Source organism: Mustela erminea, chromosome 1 (genome assembly GCF_009829155.1).
Source record: "Mustela erminea isolate mMusErm1 chromosome 1, mMusErm1.Pri, whole genome shotgun sequence".
NCBI classification, from domain to species: domain Eukaryota; kingdom Metazoa; phylum Chordata; class Mammalia; order Carnivora; family Mustelidae; genus Mustela; species Mustela erminea.
Window position 1 is genome coordinate 26,364,264 of NC_045614.1, and position 13,157 is coordinate 26,377,420.

The 13,157-nt window shown below is 39.5% G+C and overlaps 1 protein-coding gene across 3 annotated transcripts in view; it reads right to left on the reverse strand.

The window, feature by feature from the left end:
• DENND6A (DENN domain containing 6A) overlaps window positions 1-13,157 on the reverse strand; it is a 63,251-nt gene that overhangs the window by 13,653 nt on the left and 36,441 nt on the right. For all 3 annotated transcript variants that reach the window (XM_032323085.1, XM_032323105.1, XM_032323095.1), the window contains 3 exons: window positions 11,229-11,351; window positions 10,626-10,721; window positions 7,700-7,794 (listed from right to left, as the gene is read on the reverse strand). In XM_032323085.1, coding sequence (XP_032178976.1) covers window positions 7,700-7,794; window positions 10,626-10,721; window positions 11,229-11,351 — 314 coding nt within the window. The remainder of the gene's footprint in view (window positions 1-7,699; window positions 7,795-10,625; window positions 10,722-11,228; window positions 11,352-13,157) is intronic.

Here is a 13,157-nt window from a genome sequence, read left to right on the forward strand (position 1 = left end):
GGGCTACCATCAAAAAAACACCAAAAAATAACAAGTGTTGGCAAAGATGTAGAGAAACTGATACCCTTGTGCACGGCTGGTGTGAATGGAAAATAAAAACAGTATGGCAGTTTCTCAAAAACTTAAACACAGATAGCTATATGGTCCAGCAATCCCACTTCTGTGGATTCATACTCAAAAGAAGTGAAAGCAGGGATTGAAAGAAGTATCTGTACACCCATGTTCACAGAAGTGTTATTTGCAATAGTTCAAAGGTGGAAGCAACCCAAGTGTCCACTGACAGATAAATGGTACATGCACACAATGGAATATTATTGCCTTAAAAAGGAAAGAAATTGACACATTACAAGATGAACGAACCTTGAGGACATTATGCTAAGTGAAATAAGCCAGTCACAAAAGGACAAATAAAGCAGAATTCCACTTCTATGAAATACCTGAGTAGTCAAATTCATATTGACAGAAAGTAGACACGTAGTTGCCTGGGGTGCGGTGAGTGGAGAAAGAAGTGAATGGGAAGTTATTGTTTAATGGGTAAGGAGTTTCAATTTTGCAAGATGAAAAAGAGCACTGTGAGTAGATGGTGGTGATTATAGTGCAACAATGTGAATGCACTTAATGCCACTTAAAAAACGGCTGAGTGGATTGCCTGGGTGGCTCAGTTGTAAAGCGTCTGCCTTTGGATCAGGTCATGATCCTGAGGTCCTGGGATCAAGCTCCATGTCCGGCACCCTGCTGGGCGGGAAGCCTGCTTCTCCCTCTCCTGCTCCCCTGCTTGTTCCCTCTCTCGCTGTGTCTCTCTCTGTCAAATAAATAAAATCTTTTTTAAAAGATGGCTGAGAAGGTAAATTTCATGTTATGTGATTTTACTGCAATTTTTTTTTAAAAGATTTTATTTATTTATTTGAGAGAGAGAGACAGTGAGAGAGAGCATGAGCGAGGAGAAGGTCAGAGGGAGAAGCAGACTCCCCATGGAGCTGGGAGCCTGATGTGGGATTCGATCCTGGGACTCCGGGATCATGACCTGAGCCGAAGGCAGTCGTCCAACCAACTGAGCCACCCAGGCATCCCTTACTGCAATTTTTTTTTTATTTTTTTTTATTTTTTTAAAGATTTTTATTTATTTATTTGACAGACAGAAATCACAAGTAGGCAGAGAGGAAAGCAGAGAGAGAGAGGAGGAAGCAGGCTCCCTGCTGAGCAGAGAGCCCGATGTGGGACCCGATCCCAGGACCCTGAGATCATGACCTGAGCCGAAGGCAGCGGCTTAACCCACTGAGCCACCCAGGCGCCCAATTTTTTTTTTTTTAAAGGTTTTATTTATTTATTTGACAGAGAGAGATCACAAGTAGGCAGAGAGGCAGGCAGAGAGAGAGGAGGAAGCAGGCTCCCTGCTGAGCAGAGAGCCCGATGCGGGCGTCGATCCCAGGACCCTGAGATCATGACCTGAGCCGAAGGCAGCGGCTTAACCCACTGAGCCACCAAGGCGCCCCTTACTGCAATTTTTTAATAAAAGATTTTATTTATTTGTCAGAGAGAATGCGAGCGAGCACAAGCAGGGGGAGCAGCAGGGAGAGGGAGAAGCACAAGCAGGGGGAGGAGCAGGGAGAGAGGAGAAGCACAGCAGGGAGCCAGATGTGGGCTCAATCCCAGGGCCCTGGGATCATGACCTGAGCCAAAGGCAGCCACTTAATCGACTCAGCCACCCAGACATCCCACCGCAATTAAAAAAAAAAAGTGGGGGGGAATGAAATGCTTCTGATTCTTCCGCATGATATAACATAAATGAACCTTGAAAACAGTGAGATAGGCCAAATAACAAAAGGCAAATATTACACGATTCCACTTATACAAAATATGTAGAAGAGTCAACTTTATAGAAACAGAAATTAGAATAAAAGTTACCAGGGACTGGGGGATGCAATAACTGGGGAGCTATTGTTTAAATGGGTTTTGGATTTAGGTGAACGACATCCAAATCCTGCTTGGGATGACGAAGTTCTGGAACTGGATAGTGATGAGGGCTGCACCTTATGAATATATCTAATGCTACTTTGTTATTTTAAAAATTTTTTTATTTAAAATTCAATTTAATTAACATATAGTGTATTATTAGTTTCAGTGGTAGAATTTAGTGATTCATCAGTTGCATAGAATACCCAGTGCTTATTACATCAAGTGCCCTCCTTAATGCCCATCACCCAGTTATCCTATCTCCCCATCCACCTCCTAGGTGAACTAAATCCACATCCTTCTGTTTGGGATGATGAAGTTCTGTAAATGGATAGTGGTGAAGGTTGCTTATTATGAATATACTTAATACCACTATATTATTTTTAAGTGAATTAAATACTTAATACTAGTTAAAGTGGTAAATTTTGGGTTGTGTATATTTTACCACAATAAAAACAACTTTTAAGGTACGTAAGGGAAAGTATCATAAACACACCAAACTTAATGAAATTTTCACTTCTGTTAAGAATTGTGTTCAGGGACGCCTGAGTGGCTCAGTTGTTAAGCGTCTGCCTTTGGCTCAGGTCATGATCCCAGGGTCCTAGGATCGAGTCCCACATTGGGCTCCCTGCTCAGTGGGAAGCCTGCTTTTCTCTCACTCCCGCTGGTTGTGTTCCCTCTCTCGCTGTGCCTCTGTCTGTCAAATAAATAAATAAATAAATAAAGAATTATGCTCATATAAGACCTGCCAGTCCCAGAAACAGTCAGACACTAAAGTCTTGTCCCAAATCATCAAACTACCGCTGGTGCCTTTGTTCATAATATATTTTTTCCATTAACTGAACAAGGACCAAACAGCACACTGGCAACCTCTAGCATTTACTCCTCAGTGACTACTAAGAATCTATAAAGCATAATGCTTCCATATACCACCATTGCTTTCCTGTAGAAAAAAGGATACCTGATGAAGTGGTCCAAATTATCTGGTGATAGAAATAATCAGAGACAACACAGCTGAAAATAAGGTCTAATTATTCCATATCTGCCTTCATTTCCACTTTGAAAAAGCAATTCAAAAATTGTCCCCTCCCTTGGTCCTAGGTCTTCTTTTTTTTTTTTTTAAGATTTTATTTATTTATTTGACAGGCAGAGATCACAAGTAAGCAGAGAGGCAGGCAGAGAGAGAGGAGGAAGCAGGCTCTCCGCTGAGCAGAGAGCCTGATGCGGGGCTCGATCCCAGGACCCTGGGATCACGACCCGAGCCGAAGGCAGAGGCTTCAACCCACTGAGCCACCCAGGTGCCCCCTAGGTCTTCTTTTTAAAATGGTAACTTCACTTGCCTGAAGACGCTTCTCAGAGTAACAAGAATATTAACTAGCAAGACATCACAAGAAAAGAAACCAGACTGATATCCCTCATAGACAGGGGTGGAAAAATGCTCAACAAAAATAAGAGCAATTCAAATCCAACAACATATAAAAAGGATTATATACCATGACCAAATGGGATTTATCCAAGGAATATAAGGTTGGTTTAACATCCAAAATGCAATTAATATGCTATATTAATAACGGACAAAAACCACACGACAATCTCCATAGACACAGAAAAAGCATTTCACAAAATTCAACAGCAATTCATGATAATCCTTCCCAGCAAACCAGAAACAGAAAGGCACTTCCGCAATCTAATGAAGGACATCTATGAAAAACCTTTATCTAACGTCATAATTAGACTTGTATACTGAAAACTACAGGGGCACCTGGGTGGCTCAGTTGGTTAGGTGTCTGCCTTTGGCTCACATCACGATCCTGGGTCCTGGGACAGAGCCCCACATCAGGTTCCCTACTCGGTGAGGAGCCTGCTTCTCCATCTCCCTCTGCTGGGGCCCCTGCTTGTGCTCTCTCACTCTCACTCTCTCTCTCAAATAAAAAACAAACAAAAGAAACCTTTAAAAAGAAAACTACAAACATTGCCAAGAAAAATTAAAGAAGACCTAAACAACAGAAGACATCTCAAGTTCCCAGATCAGAAAACACCAAAAACAAAATCCCGTGAATTTACTGCATATTAACACAATCCCTATCAAAATCCCTGCTAGCTGTCTGCAGAAATTAACAAAGTGATCCTAAAATTTGTATGGAAATGCAAAACACCAAGGATAACCAAAACAGTTTTGGAAAAGAAGAAAATTATCAAAAGACTTCCACTTTCTGATTTCAAATCTTACTATAAAACTACAGTAACCAAGACACTGCATTAGTGTTGCTTTTCCACAGAGGTACCAATGAAATCCAATAGGAAAAAAGATAGTCTTCAACAAAAGTGCTAAAGCAACTGAAGCGCAACATTCAAAAAAGATTATTTTGGACCCTTAAGCCACAAAAAAACAACTAATGTGGTTCATAAACCTAAATGTGGGTGCTAACATAATAAATAAAACTCTTAGAAGGAAACACAGGAGAAGAAAATCTCTGTGACCCTGCATTGGGCAATGAGTTCTTAGATACACTATCAAAAGGCTAATTTATAAAAGAAAAAAAAAACCTGATAAACTAGACTTAAAATTAAAAATATTTTTGTAGATACCCAAACTGAGGGGTTAGAGGTGAAGGAAATGGATGAAAATGGTCAAAAGGTACAAACTTCTAGCTATAAGCTAAATTAAGTACTGGCGACGTGATGCAGATACATGATGACAACACCATGACTATAGATTATAGTTAACACTGCTGTATAGGATTATAATCCTGTATAGGATTATACAGCAGTGTTAACTATTATATTATATTTGATTATATTTGAAAACAGCTAAGAGTAAATCCTGAACGTTCTCATCACAAGGAAACAACATTATTTTCCTTTTATTTTTTTGGTATCTGTACAAGGTGATAGATAATAGCTGAACTTATTGTGGCAATCATTTCATAATATATGTAAGTCATTATGCTGTACATCTTAAACTGACACAGTGTTGTCTGTCAAGTATACCTCAATCAGACTGGGGAGAAGAAACACTTTTGCTCTTCAAAAGAAACCATTAAGAAAACAAAAAAGAAACCAAATATTGTAAGAAATATTTGTGAATCACATGTCTAAAAACAGACTTGTATCCAAAATACATAAAGATCTCTTACAACTAAATATTAAGAAACCTAACTAAAAATTGGCAAAAGATTTCAGTCAACACTTCATCCAAGAAGATATATGAACAAATAGATGAAAAGATGCTCACCATCATTTGCCCTAGTAAATACTAGGGCATGGCAAATGAAAACCACTATCTCAAACCTACTGAACGGCAATAATGAAAAACACAGACAGTATCAAATGCTGGTGGCAGAGATGTGAAGAAACAGGAACCCTTATGGGCTGCTGGTAAGATTGTAAAATTAGGGGCACCTGGTTGGCACAGTCAGAAGAGTGTGTAGCTCTTGATCTCAGGGTATCGGTTGAAGTGCCAACCTAGGTGTAGAGAATATATATATTTTTAATGATTTTATTTATTTATTTGACAGAGATCACAAGTAGGCAGAGAGAGAGGAAGAAGCAGGCTCCCTGCTGAGCAGAGAGCCCAATGTGGGACTTGACCCCAGGACCCTGGAATCATGACCTGAGCGGAAGGCAGAGGCTTTAACCCACTGAGCCACCCAGGCGCCCAGGTGTAGAGAATATTGTGTTATGTGAAATAACCCAGTCAGAGAAGGATACCATATGATTTCACTCATATGTGGAATTTAAGAAACAAAACAAATGAGCATGGGTGGGGAAAAAAATAGAAAGGCAAAACAAGAAACAGACTCTTAACTATAGAGAACAAACTGATGGTTACCAGAGGAGAGGTAGGGGGGTGGGCAATGGGTGAAACAGGTGGTGGGGACGAAAGAGGGCCTGTGATGAGCACCAGGTGACGTATGGATGTGCTGAATCACTATACTGTACACCTGGAACTAATATTACACTGTAGCTTAACTAACTGAAACTTAAATAAAAACTTAAAAGCAAACAAATAAATAAACTTTAAAAAAAATTATTAAAAAAAATTTTTTTAATGTAAAAATGGTGGGCCACTTTGGAAAACAGTTTGATGGTTTCTTATAAAGTTAAACACACTACTTTACCAATGATTTTATGCAGCAGTTCCTCTACTTAAAGCTGCGACAAAGATAATAAACAGTAGTCAACTATATCACAATTAATCAGTCTACATTAATAGGACAAAACCATAAAAATAAATGTCAATACTAAATTAACATTTTAAAAACTGTTTCTTATCTTCTCATAGCTAAAACTCCGGTGACTGCTGTGTTCTAAATTATCATTAAATTAGAGAGGACACCAGTGAAATGGCAGGTGACTATGACATTTACAGAATGTCATGAGTCAGGAACTGTTTAATCTTCCAGCAGACAAAGAATGTGAGGCTTAAAGAGGATGTTCTGCCTAAGAAGACACAGATCTGATAGCCAAGGTGAAGTTATGTGCTCTTTCCTCCACTTCTTAAGGTTTCTAAGGATTTCAGCATAAGATTGAGTCTAAATAATGTTCATAAATAATATGACTTCGATTGTTATTGCTTGGGGTGCCTCGGTGGCTCACTTGGTTGAACGTCAGCCTTCTGCTCTGGAGTCCCAGAATCAAGCCCACTTTGGACTAGCAGAGAGTCCGCTTCTCCCTCTGTCTCTCACCCTGCTCGTGCTCTCTCACTCTCTCTCTCAGTCTCAAATAAAATAAATAAAATCTTTAAAAATAAAAAAATAGTTACTGCTTGAGTTTAACATATCTATTTAGATTTATGTATATATCACAAGGGATGTCTCATAAATTATTAAATAATATTTGAAATATAGCTGTATATACCAAAATAAATCTTAGAAGTAACACATCATAAAGTTACTTAAAAATATTTCCAGTATCTCAAGTCTCACTAATTCAGTAGAAAATTCAGGAATGTCCAATGCGGAATGTCAGAGATACCATTAAATTGTCATCTAAGTTAACAAAACTTCAACCTCTGAATTAATTTACTCATTTAAATCATTTATTAAATAGTTACTATGAGTGGGGTGCCTGGGTGGCTCAGTGGGTTAAAGCCTCTGCCTTCGGCTCAGGTCATGATCCCAAGGTCCTGGGATCTCTGCTCAGCAGGGAGATTGCTCCCCCTCCTTCTTCCTCTGCCTGCCTCTCTGCCTGCTTGTGATCTCTGTCTGTCAAATAAATAAATAAATATCTTAAAAAAAAAATAGTTATTATGAGCAGAACAGTAGCTCAAGGAAATAACAGCTCAAGGAAAGTACAACCTCTGACCATTTCCTTAATCAATACCACTATCACAGAAATGTATACTTTTTTTGAGACCTAGCAGAGAATTTTGTGCCAAATTGAATAATTCTATCTTCCACAAGGTTTTATTCAAGCAGTGCTGGAAATCCCTGTTTAATTGGGCTTATCCGTATACAAAAAGTTGCTTAAATTTTTGAGGTCTTATTATGTTATAATTCATTCCATGTTTATAACACTAGAAATACATTTTTTGATAGGAGGACATGATGGGTTACGCATATAAGAATCTGTATATTTTAGTGGGAAGTTAGACTCTTCTCCAAAGACCCTTATTCAGATTGCCTCCAAAAAGGTTACCATCAACATAATTAAAAGGTAATCAAGAGATGAAAACAAAGTGGAAGAAATGAACCTGCTCAGCCAAATAACATACTAAAAACAAAACATGGAATTTCTACTTTACCTGCAGGTTTAAGGTCTCCTATTCGAATAATGTGTGGCCAGTGCTGGAGTGTTTTCGCAAAAAAAGGGTTGGTTACTCCTAATATGACAGAAGGCCTACATAAAAACAAAACAGGAAAAAAGTGAGGAAAAAGACAAATGTTCCAGTGAAGAATAGTTTATAATTTCTTTAGATTGAACAACAGATTATCTTTTCCTTCACTCAATGCATTATGTAACAACTATATGCCCGGCACCCTGCTTAGCACTAGGCAAGTACAGGTGAAAAGACACAGTCTTTTTAAAAGCACACAGAAAGAAAGGCATACATACCCGATTACAATGCCAAAATCAGGAAACAGAGAAGGTGGTATAAAACATACAATTACCAAGGAGAAACTTGGTCACTGAAGACAGCTGAAGACAGCTTCCCCAGCGGCACCCGGGTGGCTCAGCTGGTTAAGCATCCGACTCTTGCTTTCAGCTCAGGTCATGAACTTGGGTTACTGAGACTAAGTCCCATGTAGGACTCAGCAAGGAGTCTGCTTGAAGATTCCCTCTCCATCCGCCCCTCCCTGCCTTGCCTATGCACATATGCTCTCTCTCCCTAGAACAAATAGATCTCTAAAAACAAAACAAAACAAAACAAAACAAAAAAACCAAAGCTTCACCAAAGAGATAATATTCACACAAAGATATGGAAAATGAATACAAATTCTTCCCCAAGTGGATGAGTGAGGTAAAGGTAATCCAGAACAAATAGTAGAAGCAAAGCAAAGCAAAGAAGTGGGATCATGGTGTGCTCGAAGAACTACAAAGAGCTCAGCATTCCCACAGAATAAAAGGAGAAGGATTAAGAGTCAGAAATGAAAGTAGCTGGGCAGGTGCTGGCCGGATTATTAAGTACCAAGTTAATATGCTACAAAGTTTATGAAGTGCCAAGTTAATATGTTAAGAAGTTTAAAAATCTTGTAGGCTAATGGAAGGTACTAGAGAACCAAATGGAAGGAAGTCACATGAATAAAAATATAGGAAGATCACTCTAGGGGAAATTTGGAAGATGCCCTACAAGGAGGGGGAAGGCGTCTGGGAGAAAGCAACAGCAGATATGACAAAGACTGGAAACAGTAAGACTGGGAAGAGACTTTTAGAAAGCAGGTAACAAATGTTATTATGAGAGAGATTTTATGGTGTTGAATTGACAGAATTTGGTAAAACGTGATGTGGGACATGTAAGAAGGAGAAATTTATGACAATTTAGATTTTTTAAAACATTTTTTTTTTAAAGATTTTATTTATTTATCAGAGAGAGAGTGGGGAGAGAGCGAGCACAGGCAGACAGAATGGCAAGCAGAGGCAGAAGGAGAAGCAGGCTCCCTGCCGAGCAAGGAGCCCGATGTGGGACTCGATCCCAGGGCGCTGGGATCATGACCTGAGCTGAAGGCAGCTGCTTAACCAACTGAGCCACCCAGGCGTCCCGACAATTTAGATTTTTTTATAACTAAGTAAAAAGTAGTACCATTCATAGGTTTAGGGAAGAAAACAAGGAAACAGAAAGAATTCAGTTTATATACATTTAGTTTCAAGTGCAATTAAGATGTCAAGGTGGTAAAACAGTTAAAAAAAAAAACCAGAACAACAAAACCCTGGACATAGAGGTCTACAACTTGCAAAGATATGGGCTAGGCAGATAAATTTCAGTCATCAGTATATGGGTCTTACCAGAGGCTATGGGTACAGAAAGATTGCTCAGAGAGAGGGGTGCCTGGGTGGCTCAGTTGTTAAGCATCTGCCTTTGGCTCAGGTCATGATCCCAGGGTCCTGGGCTCCCTGCCCCCGCATGGAGCTCTGTGCCCCCACATCGGGCTCCCTGCTTGGCAGGAGGCCTACTTCTCCCTCTCCCACTCCCCCTGCTTGTGTTCCCTCTCTGTCTGTCAAATAAATAAATAAAATCTTTAAAAACAAACAAACAAAAAGACTGCTCAGAAAGAACTATCAGTCTGAAATCAGATCCCAGAACACAGGACTGGAGAACACCAACATTTAAGGTGCTGGCAGCAGACCTCTCTGCACAGGAGACTGATATGTAACACCAGAAAGCCAGGTGAAAGTGGCATCAAGGATTTAAATGCTTTCAAGCTTGGACACCTGGGTAGTTCAGTCAGTTAAATGTCTGCCTTTGGCTCAGGTCATGATCCTCGGATCCTCGGATCAACTCCTGCACTGGGCTCCCTGCTCAAGGAGGAGCCTGATTCTCCTTCTGCCCCTTCCCCCACTCGTGGGCTCGCTCTCTCTCTCAAAAGTACATAAAATCTTTTAAAAAATGCTTTCAAGATCAAAAGCTTAAATGTTATAAGAAAGGGAAGGTAGAAGAAATAGGGCAATAATGTGCCTGTGGGGTTGGGCAGGGAGAGGGTCTTGATGGCTCTGGCCAAGAATGTCTTCACTAGAAGTGGAGAAATCAACCTGCAACAGACTGAGAAGCAACCAGAAAACCAAGAAGTAGAGAGAGTAAATGGAGATTTGTTGTTGTCATTTTAGAAATTTAGCTGTTAAAAGAAAGTGAGCAACAGAGCAAGAGCCAAAAGGGAAAGGGTAAGATAATTTTTTCCCCTTTGACATACTGGGAAGCACTTTCATGTTTCCATGCTAATTCAATGAAGAGGAAGAAGGTAAAGGAAGTTACAGATCAACAAGAGATAACTGCTGCTCTAAGAAGCCCTGAGTAAGGCAAGAAAACAGATGGCTATTAATGACAATACAGCTTCCACTAATAAATAAAACCATTCAAAGAAAACAAGATTGACTATTGAAATGGACAAGTATTATAAGCAGCTCTTCAAACCTTCTTTTATAAAATCAAGATGTCAATAAGTTCAAGATTTAATTTTACATAATTTGGTTATACAGGTAATACTTGGTCAATAGTAGCTGTTTTGTTTACTCACGGGGCTTGAGTACGAGTAGTATATTCTTTGAATTCACTGTCATGAATAGTGAAATAAGGTCGGAAGTCACTGAAGTACTTTAATGGAGAAATACAGCTGTGGAGCAAGAAGAACACTTAAAACAAAGAACACAAAATTAAAGGCCCTACTCAACAACTATAAAACATCAATGCACATAGTATCCCCACAATGGGATTATTAATTTATTTATTTCAGTGAATAGCAAACTCATTTTAGGAAACCAGAAAGACAAATGGAAATGCATAATAACGTGGAATGATGGGCTGAAAGAACAGTGGACATGGGGCAGAAGATGGGGAGAAGTTCTGGCACTCCAATATCCCAGTTATGTCTTTTACTAGACACTGACCATTCATGCAACTAATACTTGTCAGGTGCCAGCTTTGTCTAAGTCAATGAATGTTTGTTGCTCAGAAAAACCAAAACATGGTTCCAGCCCTCATGGAACCTGAATTAATTTTCTCATCCATGAAACGGTACTATAATGAGCACAGCTTTATTACAAGAAAGGGGGTTGTGTGCAAATATATCACAGATGGAAAAATTCTGCAACTACCACTGTCAGGAACCCAATATACTCACTTAACAAGTGCCAATACAGTCTCTGACGACTCCGATGGTGATGGTGCCATGACCACGAGGGGCTCCCCCAATAGGACCAGCTCCCAAAGCATCTGACTATGAAGGAAAACTGGGCAGAAACACCTGAAAGGTATTTTATACAGTAGAAGTGTTATTTATCCAACTCTGTTGTTTTCAGTTCTTAAATGATCATTCTAAAAACTTAATACTGATATAAATTCTTCCACCTATTTGTACCCTGTTGTGACAAATTCTTTAGACTATGCTGATGCGTAAGTCCTTTTTATACATATAAAAACATACCAGTTGACTCATTCTAATTTTTAGAAAATTAAATGCAATATACTGACATATAAAATGGCTAACAGATAATAAAAACATATAGAATAATTATTAAATTGTACCATATGGTAGGCCCATCTCATCAATACTGCTTCCTTACATCTGAATTTTTTAAGATTTCTTTATTTATTTGAGAGAGTGAGTGAGAGAGAGAGAGAGAGAGAGCACAAGCAGGGAAGAGAGGAAAAAGCAGGCTCCCCCCGAGCAGACCCAAGCTAAAGACAGAAGCATAACGACTGAGCCACCCAGGCACCCCTACATTTGAATTTCTATTCTAAATATTTTAGAGAAAACAAGAAAAAATTAATTTTCCAAAGGATGTTTACTGGATTACTTAATTTAAAAGCTAATGCTTGGGGCACCTGCACGGCTCTGTCAGTTAAGCGTCTGCCTTCAGCTCAGGTCATGATCGTCCTGGGATTGAGCCCCAGGTCGGGCTCCCTACTCACTGGGAAGCCTACTTCTTCCTCTCTCTCTCTCCCTGCTTGTGTTCCTTTCTCGCTCTCTGTCAAATAATAAAACTTTAAAAAAACAAATAAAAGTTAATGCTTTTGGGGAGCCTGGATAACTCAATGGGTTAAATGTCTAACTTCAGCTCAGGTCATGATCTCAGGGTCCTGGAATCAGGCCCTACATCAGGCTCCCTGCTTAGCAGGGAGTCTGCTTCTCCTCTCTCTTTGCTGCTTCCCCTGCACATGCTCTCTCTCACTCTTTCAAATAAATAAATAAAATACTTAAAATTTTAATAAATAAAAGCTAATGCTTTCAATATTAAAAAATGATGAAAACAAATCACAAGGGGAGATCTAATGCCAAACAGAATGATTTCCTGGGCAAATCCTTCCCTTACAGAATGCTCCATATTTCTATAGTAGCCCTGGAATTAGGTGGAAGTCTATTAGGACACAAGTCTGGTACATTACTTAGCCTCAGACATTTGGTATACTTATTTAGTAATTTCCTCCTGTTAGGGTAACGATTTTTCCTAGTAGATTAGAGAATATCTATTTATAAAAACCATAATCTTCATAGTTGAAAACATATACACACACAAGAAAGAGAAAGGAAGGAAGAAAGAAAGGAAGGAAGAACATGTAGTTTAAAAAATATGAAACAGATTTGTAAAATGGAAATTAGGGAAAGTTAATTTTAACTATTCAAAGGCAAGAAAACAAATGTGAAGGAAGTGCAAGGAAAAAACAAAAACAAAACAATAAACAGTTCAAGGATAAGCCAAAGCAGTTCTTCCTTTCTTTCCTAAACAAGTGAATCCTAAAGCAGACATGGTGCATGGTAGGCATCTCTGCCATGAGGGAAAGAAGACGTGCTGGCTCCGAGCGGCATGTGAGGACCTTTGTGAGACATCCACGTGGAGGAGGTGGCTTCCTGGGGGGCTGTTGGAATGTGGTGAAGATGTACATGTGTGGAGGTGATCTAATTTGGGGTGACAGAAGGCAAGAAGTTATGAGAGGCCTGGAGGGGCAGTCTGGTATGGAGTGTCAGAACCAGAGTGTGTTGAAGCTGTCCATGCTGGGACACAAGATCAGGGGAAACAGGGTGTTCACATGGAGAGGTGGCCTGGAAAGA